The sequence below is a fragment of the Myotis nattereri genome, assembly GCF_964212035.1.
Source record: "Myotis nattereri genome assembly, chromosome: 6".
Taxonomy (NCBI): domain Eukaryota; kingdom Metazoa; phylum Chordata; class Mammalia; order Chiroptera; family Vespertilionidae; genus Myotis; species Myotis nattereri.
In genome coordinates, this window is record NC_138081.1 from 56,503,064 (window position 1) to 56,516,807 (window position 13,744).

The window sequence follows — 13,744 nt, forward strand, 5'->3', positions numbered from 1 at the left end:
TGAGGAAAAGGTGGCATAATATAGAAGGATAAGTGTTGATGAGTTTGAAAAAGAGTGTTTCATTTCTTATGCTCATACACTTTTTAAAAATTCCAAACTGCTTATAAGGCTGTCAAGAAACTTTCAGAAATAGAGCAGAAATGTTTTCCTGATTATCATTAAAACCTAAGTTTGGCATCAGTTGTGCCAGAGTAAGTCAGGCATGTTAATAGTTTTGGCTCCCTAGACAACTCTCTGGGGTTTAACAATAACGTAATACATGGCAATATAAATGTTCAATTCGCTAAGTGTGGTAACTATTGCAGTTAAGTAGGAGACTTGCTTCCTTGCATGTATGCTTAAGATTTTATATTGAATTATCAGGATGTCTGCAACTTCTAGTCATTGTTCAGCAAAAAATTTAAATGTAGGGGTGTGTGTGCTCATACATGTATGTAGAGAATTATGAGAAGAGAGGAAGACAAAGAGGGGTAGGGGAAGCAAAATGTTAACAACTGGTAAATCTACATAAAGGGCATGTTCATTGTACAATCCCTGTACCTTTAGACAGGTTTGAAAGTTTTCAAAATAAACAGTTGGGAAGAAATTATAACATTACTTAGCCCATACTAATGGCTATATGTATTTGCTTTTAAAAAATGTTTGTCTATTTAAATCTTCTGCTAAAAAGAAAACCTATGTCATATCTACACTAATAAAAGAGAAAAATGGTAATTGGCGTACGACGATACCCTTTTCATTGGCTAATCAGGACTATATGCAAATTAACTGCCAACTATGATTGGCAGTTAACTGCCAACTAAGATTGGCAGTTAACTGCCAACAAGATGGCGGTTAATTTGCATATGTAGGCACAATGCAGGGAGGCGAAAGGGAAAGCAGGAAGAAGCCCCCTGCCACTGACAGTGATCTGAAACCCAGGGGGGAGCTAAGAGCTGGGGGGCAGGGCAAAGGCGGCCCTGGGGCCGCCTTTGCCCTGCCCCCAGCCATGATCGGAGAATCAGGCGCCTTTGCCGCCCTGGCCAGTGATAGCAGGAAGTAGGGGTGGAGCCAGCGATGGGAGCTGGGCGCGGTCGAAGCTGGCAGTCCCGGGAGCTAGGGGTCCCTTGCCTGGGCCTAAAGTGGAGCCCACGATCGCGGGGCCGCTGCAGCTGCGGGTCCCGCTGCCCGGGCTGGATGCCTAGGCCAGAGGCGTTAGGCCTGGGCAGGGGCGGAGCGTGCAACCGCAGGGAGCTGGGGGTGCCCTGCCCAGACCTGACACCTCTGCCGGAGGCCTCAGGCCTGGTCAAGGGGCCGATCCGGTGATTGGTGATCGGAGGGTGATGAGGGTCAACTCCTCTGGCTGAGGCATCAGGCCTGGGTGGGGGGCGGAGCTGGGGATTGGGGGGATATAATGGTCCCCTTGCCCAGGCCTGAAGCCTGGGTTAGAGGCATCAGGCTTGGGCGGGGGGTGGAGCAAGCGATCAGAGGGAGATGGGAGTCCCCTGCCCAGGCATGATTCCTGGGCCAGAGGCCTCAGGCCTAGGCGGGGGCCAGAGCCAGTGATCGGGGGGAGATGGGGGTCCCCTGTCCAAGCCTGACACCTCTGGCAGAGGCGTCAGGCCTGGGCAAGGGGCTGATCAGGTGATCAGAGGGTGATGGGGGTCTACACCTCTGGCCGAGGCATCAGGCCTGGGCAAGGGGCATAGCCAGCAATCGGAGGGGTCTGGGGGTCCCCTGCCCAGGCCTGATGCCTGGGCCAGAGGCATCAGGCCTGGGCTGGGGGCAGAACCAGTGATGGGGGGAAAATGAGGGTCCTCTGCCCAGGCCTGACGCCTCTGTCAGAGGCATCAGGCCTGGGCAAGGGGCCAATCCTGTGATTGGAGGGTGATGGGGGTCAATGCCTGAGGGCTCCCAGTATGTGAGAGGGAGCAGGCTGGGCTGAGGGACACTCCCCCCAACACACACACCCAGTGCACGAATTTCGTGCACCGGGCCCCTAGTATAAACATAAATAGAATCTTTGCCACACCACCCTTTTTAGGGCATTGATATTTGTTTAATACATTGCCATATCTAAAATCTACTTTTAAAAGATGTTAACAGTAAATTATATAATAAACCAAAGGATAGTAAAAGTATAATTATATCAAAAGGATTTGCTAACCAATGCATTTTTCCTTTAAATTAGAATCACCACTAAATTCTTTCTTACCTTGAAGAGCCTGCAACTTATAGTCATTTGAAGAATTAAGAAATCTGTCCACAATTGTAATTCTGTTCTGAAGAAGCTTCTCAATAAGTTCAATTCCATCAGGTCCCAGCAGTTCAAATAGCTTATGAGGAGGAGAAAATCACAACATGTTACCTCAAAATTAACTTTTTAAAGTTACTAGTATCCTAATTCAACAGAGTCCTATTTAGAAAAAAAAGCTTTAAAAAACAACTTAGGAAAGAAAAGTAACTTCACATTGCTAAGGAGCTTTCAACTTTATAAAGGCTATCTGCAATTATATAGTTACAGAACATGACTCAATTTTTAAAAAATAAATACATATAAAATTCTACATCACAGAATATCAAATATTTACATTTGGTTTTTCTTGACACAACCAAATGAAATTCTAAAATTAATTTGCTTTTTTAAGTTCTAGTTTTTTCAAATAGAGTACCATTTTTCTTACAACTTACTACATAACAGTTATCTTTAATCAATGCTTATTAAATCCAAAATCTAAAGTAAGGTACTGCAAATGCTTTACGTAACTTTATAAAAAGTCTCCATGCATATCCTCCCTAATTATGCAGAGTGGCTGCCAAAGATTAAGTTGATTCCAGAGTAAGAGAATGAGTTTTAGGATTCAGAGGCTTTCAATTATAAAACTCTATGAAATGACTGTTCCAAAAAGCCTACAGCTTTACTCAAGTACAGTTTGGGATATTATTTTTCTCCTATCTAGAAATGCTATACTCTAATTTTGCATGTGAAGATTTTATATTTACCTAATTCTAACTGTTCTCAGAGATTCCACACAAATAAAATCACTATTAAAAGTAGAAATTTATGTTGAGTATATATGAGACATTAAATATTTAATAAATACTTTATTTTTGCTGTTCTTTTTACTGACATTATCTACAAAGAAGGCCATCCTTCTTCCATCTCTCCTCCAATCATGGAACAGCTCTTCCTCCAGGCAAAGCATCATGGAAAATACTGGGGCCCCAATCACTCTCACCCTGGCTCTCAAAGCAGTGATTCCACACAAGGAGAGGCAAGCCTTCCCCACTTCCATCAAGTACTCAGCTCCTAAAGCAAGGCTGTCACTCAGACAGAAGCTTCCCATTGTCCCCTCCCTCAGATCCAGAGTTCTGCCTCACAGATATTCAGATGTGTTTGTGTGTGTGTGTGGGGGGGGGGGGGGGGGGGGGGGGGGGGGGGGGACTAGGCCATAAAAATAAAAATAGAGAAATATCTAAAACAGAAAACAATTAGTGGTTGTTTAAGTTAAGGGGGGATGGAGGTGGAGGGATAGAAGCTAAAGGTTTAGAATTTTTTCTGAGGTGATAAAAATGCTCTAAAATTGACTTTGGTGAGGTTTGCAATTATCTGTGAATATACTAAAAACCATTTATTTGTGTACTTTAAATGGGTAAATTATATGGTATGTGAATTATACAGCATGTGGCAAATGTAGGTTTACAGCTGTTTGTATGAAAAATAACACAATAATTAACAAATAATATAAGAATAAACTGTTTTGTGAACTCACTACTGTACACCTACTTTTGCTTCACCCTGTATATCAATAAGGCTATTTAAAAAAAAAAAATACTTGCAATACATATTTACATAGCTACTTTTCCCCAAACACACTCCAAACAAATTGCAGAAGGAAATGCTCTCTACATAAAACATGAAACTTCCTATATATCCTATCAACTATCAAAGAATGTGTTAATTCCTAAACTGAGATCATTTCTTCCATAAAAAAATAATTCCTTTTCGCAGAGTTACCCTTATACATATTCTTTGCTAGTGAAGGTTATTTAATCTGAAATTAAATGTTCACACATGATAAATTAGAGATTCTGGTTAAAAAATTTTAGTCCACAACATGATTTTAATATCAAAGTACAAAGAGCACATTATTTATACAAAAATAACACACCTAAGACTTGGCAAAAGGGACAAGGAGGCTCTTTTGCTCTGAATAGCAGAATTTCCATAACTCCAAGATGAAGAATCCCTAGCAGAATTCTGAGATCAGCTGCCATCAGGTTAGAAGCAATCCTAAAATTATGCTTTTCCTAACATTTGCCATTTTTATCCACATTGAGAGCAGGTGCAGCTCTCGTTCAAGATTTGCACTACAAACTAATTTGGCAGCGAGAGTGACTGTAAAGGTACATCTGTCAGGATCACTGCTCTGTGCACTGACACAATTCCAGATGCAACCAAATTGAAAACATAAGGGGAGGGAAAGGAATGTGTGTGTACAGAAACAGACATCAACTACAGAGTTTTAAAGAAAGAAAAAAGAATGCAGTTTTCAAATAATACAAAGGCATGTTTCATTATCCTGGCTATAAATTAAGGATATAAGACTTTAAAGGAGACACAATAGGAAAAGACAGGTAACATCCTTTTCCTGATAGATGTTAAAGTCATTTTCATCTATTAAGGCTTTCTAAACAGATAAAAGTTCTCAAAGTTCTTATTGTTATTATGAATCCTTTTTCATTAAATTAAATAATTAAAGTAATTTTTCATCAAATTAAAAGATGAATGGAAACAGTCAAAAAGTTAACCAACAGAATACGTTTCTGAGATGCCAAAGAAAATACTTCAGAACATGTGCTTGTTTCCTATTTAACAGGTGAATGTAGCTTGTTAATCTCTCGGCAAAAGTAATCCCCACTTTCCACTGTATTCTGAATTATGTCATTTTTTATTGCAATTGGAAAAAAGCTATAGTGGATGCTATATTAAATATAATCATAAACCTTTAAATAATATACCAGGAAAAATTATACTATAAATCTTATGAAAATGGTATAATAAAAGATATAATGGACCTAAATAAGAAATAGAAAGCTATACTCAAGGGGGGTACACAGAGATATGCGGAGGGTTTGTGCAACCACAAAATAAATAAAAAACATACTTGGGTTTTGGGTTCACTCAAATATTTAGAGGCAAAATATTTCAAAGGAAAACACAATTCTGATCATGTTAATGTCTTGTTTTAATTCTACGTCTCAGGTTAGTAAAAAAAATGTTGAATAAAATAGTATGTAATCACTAAAACAGGCTTTAAAGTAGATAAAATTTCAATATTTATAAATGGTCTGTCAGTTCTATTTTTGTTTCCAACTAGTCAATGTTAAAGAATTCACTGAAAGTCAACAAACTTCCAATGGCTCTCCAAAGATCTAAAGATGAAGTACTGAACTTAACTGAACTTCAGAACATCACAAGGTGTGATTCAAAAACATGGAAGTATATTCAATCACATAATAAAGTTAAACATTATTTTTAAAACAGTATTCTTTTTAATTAGCCATTTCTATGTATGATTTAGGAGTTATAATATTAATCTACATAATTTAAAATTAAATAACTACATTTATATCAGGGGTGCATTATCAAAAATGATTAGAAGGTAGGATAAAAAAGTTTGAAGACCAATGCTTAATGTAGCATTCTGTTATAAAAGTTTTTTTTACAATTTAACAGTTTTCTGATCGGGGCATGTCTTATAATCAATATCTATATTTAATATATTTTATGTAAGTTATTAAGTGAATGGTGTCTCTGAAAATTGCTGCTGCTTTACAGTATTTAAAGAAATACATATTATGTATAATCCACTGATACCATCACTGCTCATATTTTCAAAACTTTTGCATAATTGCATTCAAAGTCAGCAACCCAGTCATTACATACTTTATATTATCCCTTGTCTGTCAACTGAATTTAATAATTTAACAAATTTATGAACACTAGTATAGCAGTTTAGGGTAGGAGAATACTCAGCCAGGGCTCAAATTGTCAACCTACTGTTAACTAGGCTTTAGGACTTTAAATGTCCTTTCTGAGCCTCCATTTCTCATTTGTACCAGGGAAATAAGAGTACATACATATCCTTTGTAGAGCTGTGATAACTAAAAAATGTATTTGACACTATGGCTTGCATACAATAAATTAACTTTAGGTATTTAATATTATCAAATAAATGAATACTAAACAAGGACATAAGTACACAAAATACTGCTATCATGATAATAATTATTTCCCAGGCCAGATATTAAGTGTTATACATATAGAGCATATATTTTACATTGTGTTGATCTGAAGAAATATTAAGTTGATCTTTGCCAAGATTTATCATTTAAAAGTAATCATGACAGAATAATTCAAAGAAAACACTACAAAGGTATCTAGTAATAAACTATTGCATGTAACAAATATTAACAAAATATATGTGATATGCATATTTATTTCAGCACTTTTTTCCAAGGAAGTGTGCTCATGATTATAATATATATATATGGATATATTCTGACTAATTTCTGCTGGTAAATTATTCTTGATTCAATGGTGAAGTAAAATAAAATATATCCTGGCACTCTGTAAAAAAGCAGCAAGAGATTTGAAACAACTTCTCCATCTAAAACTTTATTCATTGGTTAGATCACAGCTTCCTAGTTAACCTTCCTGCCCACCATCACTATGTCTCCAATCTGTTCTGTACTAGGACCTACTAATCTTCCTCATTGTCAGCTTTCACATACACCTTCCCTAGAAATTACAATGGGGTCATCTAAGCTCAGTTTGGAAGGAACCTTCGAGAACACCTAAACAAAGCTCTCATAAGAGAAATAATTACTGCCATGAGAGGGCAGACTAACAGGACAGTTGAAAACTTAAGCCTGGAGACAAAAAGAACTAAGTTTAGTGACAATAACTAATTATATGACTCTGAGCAACTTTCTTGAGCAATCTGAGCCTGACCTATCTCATCTGTTAAAAGAAATTAATATAGTGTCTGACAACAAGTACTTAATAAATACTGCTGTTACTGACAAACTTTTTCGGCTAATGAACATCCAACATACTTCTGCCAGCAGGAAATCTTATAAGGCAGTTCATGCCACTGCTAGACAATGTTAATTATAAAATAAAATAAAAAAACAACCGTCCTCATATTGAGTCCAAACCGTCTCCCGATAGCTTTCACCTATCACTCTACTGTGCCCTCTGGGGTTACAGAGAATGACCTACAAGACAACCTTTCAAATATCTGAAGATAAGGCAAAGTAGTATCCACACTTCATCTACAAGTTCCTTTTCTCCCAGGTAAACACACATAAATTCCTTATTAGTCATATAACTTGATTTCTAGATGATTCTCCATCCAGGCTCCTTCAGAAAACCTTTTACTGAGCCTCTTAAAAATTGGCATCCCAAACAAAACATATTTTAAATATAATTTGATCAGATCAGGTGACTAAGACTAAAACAACTTTGGACTAGATGGTAAATTTTTCTGAACACAGCATAAATGGTAACAACATCATACTGTTGGTTCAAACTGAATATGCAACTAAATAAAAACATTTGGGTTTAGGTTTGTTCCACAGGAATTCAAAGGTAGCCAAAATTCCCATATTCTGTACTTTGTGTAAATTTTGAGCCCAGAATTTCAAATGAATCCCTTATTAGATTCACTTTCTTCCTGTTTCTTCTTCCAGTTTTTTAAGAGCTAAACTAAATCCAGACTCTGGCATCCATCACGTCAGTAAACATTATTAATGTTGAATCTGTCCTGAACACAGCTCAATGACTATGTCTTCATGCAAATTATTGATTAAAGTACTGAGGACAGGACAAAAGTTAAAAAATTGCAGCAAAAAAGTGAAGACTTGACCCCAAAATGTCAATAAACCAATACTTAGGGACAAGTTTTTCAATCAACTGTTAACTCCATCTAACTGTATTAATCACCAGTGGAAGGTTCTCCATCTTGTTTGTCCAATTTAGATACTTCCTTGTTTAGCATTATAGCCACTAGCCACATGAAGCTATTTATGTTCTCAGTAATTGCAATTATACAAAGTTGAAAGTACAGTTCCTCAGTTATATTAGCCACATTTCCAGAGGATCAATAGCCACATGTGGCTACTGGCTGCCATGTTGGAGAGCAAACAGTATTTCAATCATTGTCAAAAGACAACACTGTTCTAGAAGATGTTTTGTTTTTACTCTAAAATGCTCTGCTGGATCTAGACACAATATGTTTACATGGCATAATTTATGTCTAGTTGTATCATTCTATCAAATTAGATTTTTTAAAGCCTGTAATTTTATGTTGAAGTTCACTCCTTGTGTTGTACATTCTACAGGTTTTGACAAATGTATGACTCTCGCATGTATCCATCATTATAGGATCATACAGAATAGATTCACTGCCCTAAAAATCCCTTGTGCTCCACCAATTCATTCCTTTCTCCTTTCTTTCCAGCCCCTGGCAACCAATTATCTTTTTACTGTTCCCATGGTTTTGTCCTTTCCAGAATACCATACAGTTGGAATTATAAAGTAATGAAGCCTTTTCAGATTGGCTTATTTCACTTAGCAGTATTCACTTACATTCCCTCCAAGTAGCTTGATGCCTCATTTCCTTTTATCACAGAATAATATTCCATTATATAGTTATACCACCATATGTTTATTCATCCCCCCTCCTCTTACTGAAAGGTATCTTGACTGCTTCCAAGTTTGGGCAATTTATGTCTTCATTTTCTTATTTCTCTAAATTATGCTCCTTACATATATTATCATATCCATAAAAAATGGAAACAAGTCCTATTCAGAGACATGCTGAAAGAATATTACTAACTTGTATACTTATTTCATTTTCCTTATTTTTCCAGTATTTCTATAATAATACATATTGCTTAATCAGAAAATATTTTATTTTTAAATAATACAAACCAGCTTCTAATTTACCATTTTTTCACATTTTGTCTATTAAGTACATAAAGCATCATTAACTTAGTAAACAAAATAGTTTTTCACACATTTATCAGATTTAGAGTAAACACCAGAAATTATATAAACAAAAAAATCTCTTACCATGCAGACAAATCAGCTAATAACTAAAGTACAAAAGCCAATGATCAGACAATTTAAACTTAATTTTCTCTATCAAATCTTATTTTTCAAAGGAAAAGACTTTTATTTTTTAGCAAACACAATTTAACCACATGGGAATCACTCTAACATAAAACATCTTCTAAATGAAAAATTATTTTAGTGTAATAATATTAATAATTCTTATTTCATAATAGCAATAAAAGTGAATGTTTTAACTATCTAGTCACTTGAATTAATGAGAAAATTCCCTAGGCTAATATCTAACTGAAACTAAGAGGAATGGAGATGCAATAAGTGCAGGGTGCTCATTAGAAGACATCATTTTGAACTAAGCTAGTTACGAAAAGGAATAGCAGCCTACGCATAAAAATTAAAAATTTACTTGAGCATCTAAATGGCAAGATTTATCAAATGGAGCAAGTGGGTGAGATATTTATATTCTAAGTAAGCTAATTTCTTTGTATATCAAAAGAAAATAAACATCTTTCAGATAAACACCCATGGCTCCTCATTACACATTTAATATCTGCATGAGAATTATTTATTACATTTCATGGTAGACTGATAATATACAAGCAGTAATGTTTAATCTTTTTCCTTATTGGCAAAGACAATAAAAAAAATACAGCATTTATCATGGAATTTTTCTATTTGGGGGATTTGAAATGAACTAAACTCTACCTACACAGAAATTTCTACACAGAAATTCAATCCTCAAAAATTCTATATTATACATCACTCTTTCTGGGTATCAGCTGATGTATAAAATGCATAAGGAACTAAGTTATGAAAACCATTACTCATATAAAACTGAAGACAGGATTAAAAGTAGAAAAATAAAGCAAAACATAAGGCTTAACAATGATATAATGAGTTCCTGGTTTGGTGGGTTTTTTTCCATAATCATCAAAATACTTGTAAAGGCTGTAGTTATTTTTATTGGAAAATAGTTAATTTTCCATTACCTTGAGGAAACTTATTAGTTTTATTTTAACCCTAAGTAGAAAGAATAGTTGAGTAAGTGTGTATTGATCACTATTGTGAAGTATAATTGGCATATACATTCTACATACTAAATTTATTTATTTTACTATTTTTTCAAGTTTTAGCTAAGCCCTTAAACAGTTTGTCACAATAAAAAATATGATAATCCTATAAGGATAATAAGAGCCATTTCTTTTAAAAACAACAACACTAAAATTTATATTTTACTTTTACACATCTTAAAATTTCCTTGAAAACCCCTTTCCTTTTATGCTTAAGATAGGAAGGGAGGATGCCTTCTTAAAAAACAAGTATTAGAGATTAAGATGAAGAAGAAAAGATGGCACAAAATTCATGCTTAATAAACTTCCTCTAGTAAAACAGAAAAAGAAAAAATACAACAGACACTTCAAACTTCAAATAAGACAAATACTATGTCCCTGGACCAGAAATTAAGCAAACTAGGCAAAGCACTGAATGGGAATAAAGTGACAAGCTGGGCTCCAGTTCTGGACAGCAAGGCCAGGTATTGGGCTGCTGTGTGGCAATCTAGATGGAAACTGCTCCTTACAATTGTAAAGCTCCAGCTAGGCTTAGTTGGAAACCAGGGTATGGACACAGAGCTCCACTGTTCCTGAGAAGGGGCTGAAAAGAATGACACTTGGGCCCATGGTTGCATGGGAATCTAAGACAGGGAGACGAAACAATTTGGTTGAAAAAAAAGCCAGAAATCAACATAAAATTAAAATTATAAAACTTATGAAGAAATCTTACACTAAAAATGATGGTTGATAAAATCAATAAGGGAACACAAGTTCCCTCCAGAAAACAGTAATAAGGAACGATGTGACAAAAGACTTTAAAATAAGTAATATTATGAAGCTCAAACAAAGCAGTTGCTTCCATTAAAATAATTTAGGAAACAAAAGAGGATATATGGGAACACTCTAATATCTATTAAATGTTTCTGTAAACATAAAACTGCTCTAAAAAGTCTACTAATTTTTATTATTTACTTTTTTTGTTGTTGTTAATCCTCACCAAGGATATTTCTCCATTGATTTTTAGAGAGAATGGAAGGGAGAAGAGACACAGAGAGAGAAACATCAATGTGAGAGAGACACATTGATTGGTTGCCTACTGCACACACCCTGACCAGGGCCTGGGATCCAGCCTGCAACTCAGGTATGTGCCCTTGACCCAAATTGAACCCGGGACCCTTCAGTCAGTGGCCCAACGCTCTATCTACTGAATCAAACCAGCTAGGGCAAGAGTCTATTAATTTTAAAAAGACGGTATACGATTCACGAAAAAAAGGACAAAGCTATTGTCAATCACAAAAATTATTCTCTTACTATTGATAAACTTGTGCAAAGTTGAAGGATTATCCACTTGTGTTTTAAACAAATATTATCTAGCAAACTGCCTTATATTTAAGTAATGATCAATATGGGGTTGCTGTCTGTCAGCATTAATTTCTGGGTCAAAAAACACATAGTTTTTGGAATATCTCATTGCAATCTATTTTATTTTTCAGACCCAATTAATGTTCTTGAGGTCACTTTATATTTTTAGAATATTTCAAATATTATCATGATTACTATTAATAGCATAAGAAAGAAAACAAATAGTTGTAAACAGATTAAAATGCTAAAGGAGAAACCCATTTCCAATGTGAGAGAAATGCATCTCTTACAACTGGATGTATCTTGAAAGCCATTAATTAGGCTTGTCCCAACCTCTTATATATCTAAAGGTTGTTAAACTGTCAGATGTCTTATTTTAAAAGTAATACATGCTACATAAAGAAGAGCTAAAACAGGTGGAAAAAAAGTAAAGACCAGAGCAACAAAACCAAAAGCCAATTCTCTGAGTACAAAACAAAGCATTCCTCTAGCAAAAATAAAAAAATCCTAGAGAAAAGGCAGATAGAAAGCAGCAACATAAACTAAAATCTAGTTTAATTTTTTAAATAAGGAGAAATTATAAATATCTGTACAGCTAAAAACTTGAGTACTTAGATGAAATGGCTAACTTCACAGAAAAGTGTAATTGACAAACTTGATTTAAGAAGAAATATAAAATCTGACTAAACCAGCAACTACTGGAAAATTTGAATTGGTGATCAAAGTCTCCTCCAAAAAGACATCTGGCCCAACAGTTTTCAAAGCATACTAGTATCAAACTTTCATGAAAGAGATAATCACTTTCTTTTTGAAGTGTTTGAAAATAACAAGAGAAAAGGAAAAAGCTCCAGAAGTTTATTATATGAAACTGGAATAACTGTACGTATTAAAACAGGATGATAGAAAAATTCTCTATTCAAGCTGGGATTCTAAGCATAGTAGGAAGATAGAAAAACCATATAATGTACCAGTGTCTATCCAAGAAAGCCCCAAGAAAAAGAGGAGACATTCTGATTCTCATAAATTTAACTAAAGACAATACATGTATTTCCTTTTTAATTACAGAAGGTATGCATGTAGCACTTCTACTATCTATATATATAAAACCCTAATGTGCAAATGGACTGAACAGAACCGAACAACCGGTCCCTATGGCATGACTGACCACCAGGGGGCGTGTGTGGAATATGGCAGGCGTTGGCTACGGCGGGATGGTGGAGCAGGTGAGCAAGGGCACCAGACCAAGGAGGGGCGTTGGTTGCTGTCACTGGGGCGAGCCTCTGGTGGTTACTGAAAATTCTTTGCTCCTGTGCACGGCGGTCCCACCTGGCACTCGCACCTGCTGTCAGCGGCCGGCCCGCTCGAACCTGCTGCCGGTGCCGGAGCCGCCACTTGCACCTGCTACCAGTACCTGGTGCCAGCCCTGATTGCTCGGCACCATTAGCAGGTGCAAGCTGTGGCTGCCAGCCCCAATCGTCCCTCAGGGCTTCTCCACCTCCCCCTGTTCCTGAGGGGCAACTGGGGCTGGCAGCCGCTGCTCGCACCCACTGCTGGCAACGGCTCCGATTGCACTCGCTGCCAGTGCCAGAGCCACTGCTCACACCCACTGCCTGCACTGGCCCCACTCGCACCCACTGCCAGCCCCAATCGCCCCTGAGGGCTTCTCCACCTCCTCCTGCTCCTGAGGGGCAATAGGGGCAGCAGCTGCCACTCGCACCTGCTGCTGTCACAGAGCCCAAACACTCGGCGCTATCAGCGGGTACAAGCGGGGCCAGGGCCGGTGCTGTCAGCACGTGGGAGCAGCAGTAAGAGCGGGGCTGCTGGCAGACAGAGGACCGGGGGCCATGGCGGGAAGGGCCGGGTGGGGCACGGAGGATGGGCGGAGGCCTGCCCCAGTGCGCACTGCAGCCTTGCAGCCCACAGTTCCTTTCAAGGTGCAAGAATTCGTGCACTGGGCCCCTAGTATGTAATATACATTGCGGTAAGCCTATGCTTACTATATTCAATTTAGGGAATGTCTTCCTTTGAGATAATAAGCAATTTTAGACTTGCATGTGAAATTAAAATGATATATGTATTAAAAACTAAGAATAATGAAGTACAGTCAGAGAAAACATTTAAAACTGAATAACTTTGAAAAGGTTTTGAATTAATAATCCATGTTGAACTGAGTACTAAAATAAAACAGAGTATATTATTTATAACATTATAA

At 36.9% G+C, this 13,744-nt stretch overlaps 1 protein-coding gene across 1 annotated transcript in view; it reads right to left on the bottom strand.

Moving 5' to 3' along the window:
* The window catches only part of ASCC3 (activating signal cointegrator 1 complex subunit 3), a 257,401-nt gene that overhangs the window by 210,295 nt on the left and 33,362 nt on the right, over positions 1 to 13,744 (bottom strand). Inside the window, exon 5 of the mRNA XM_081093991.1 lies at positions 2,195 to 2,315. Coding sequence (XP_080950117.1) covers positions 2,195 to 2,315 — 121 coding nt within the window. The remainder of the gene's footprint in view (positions 1 to 2,194; positions 2,316 to 13,744) is intronic.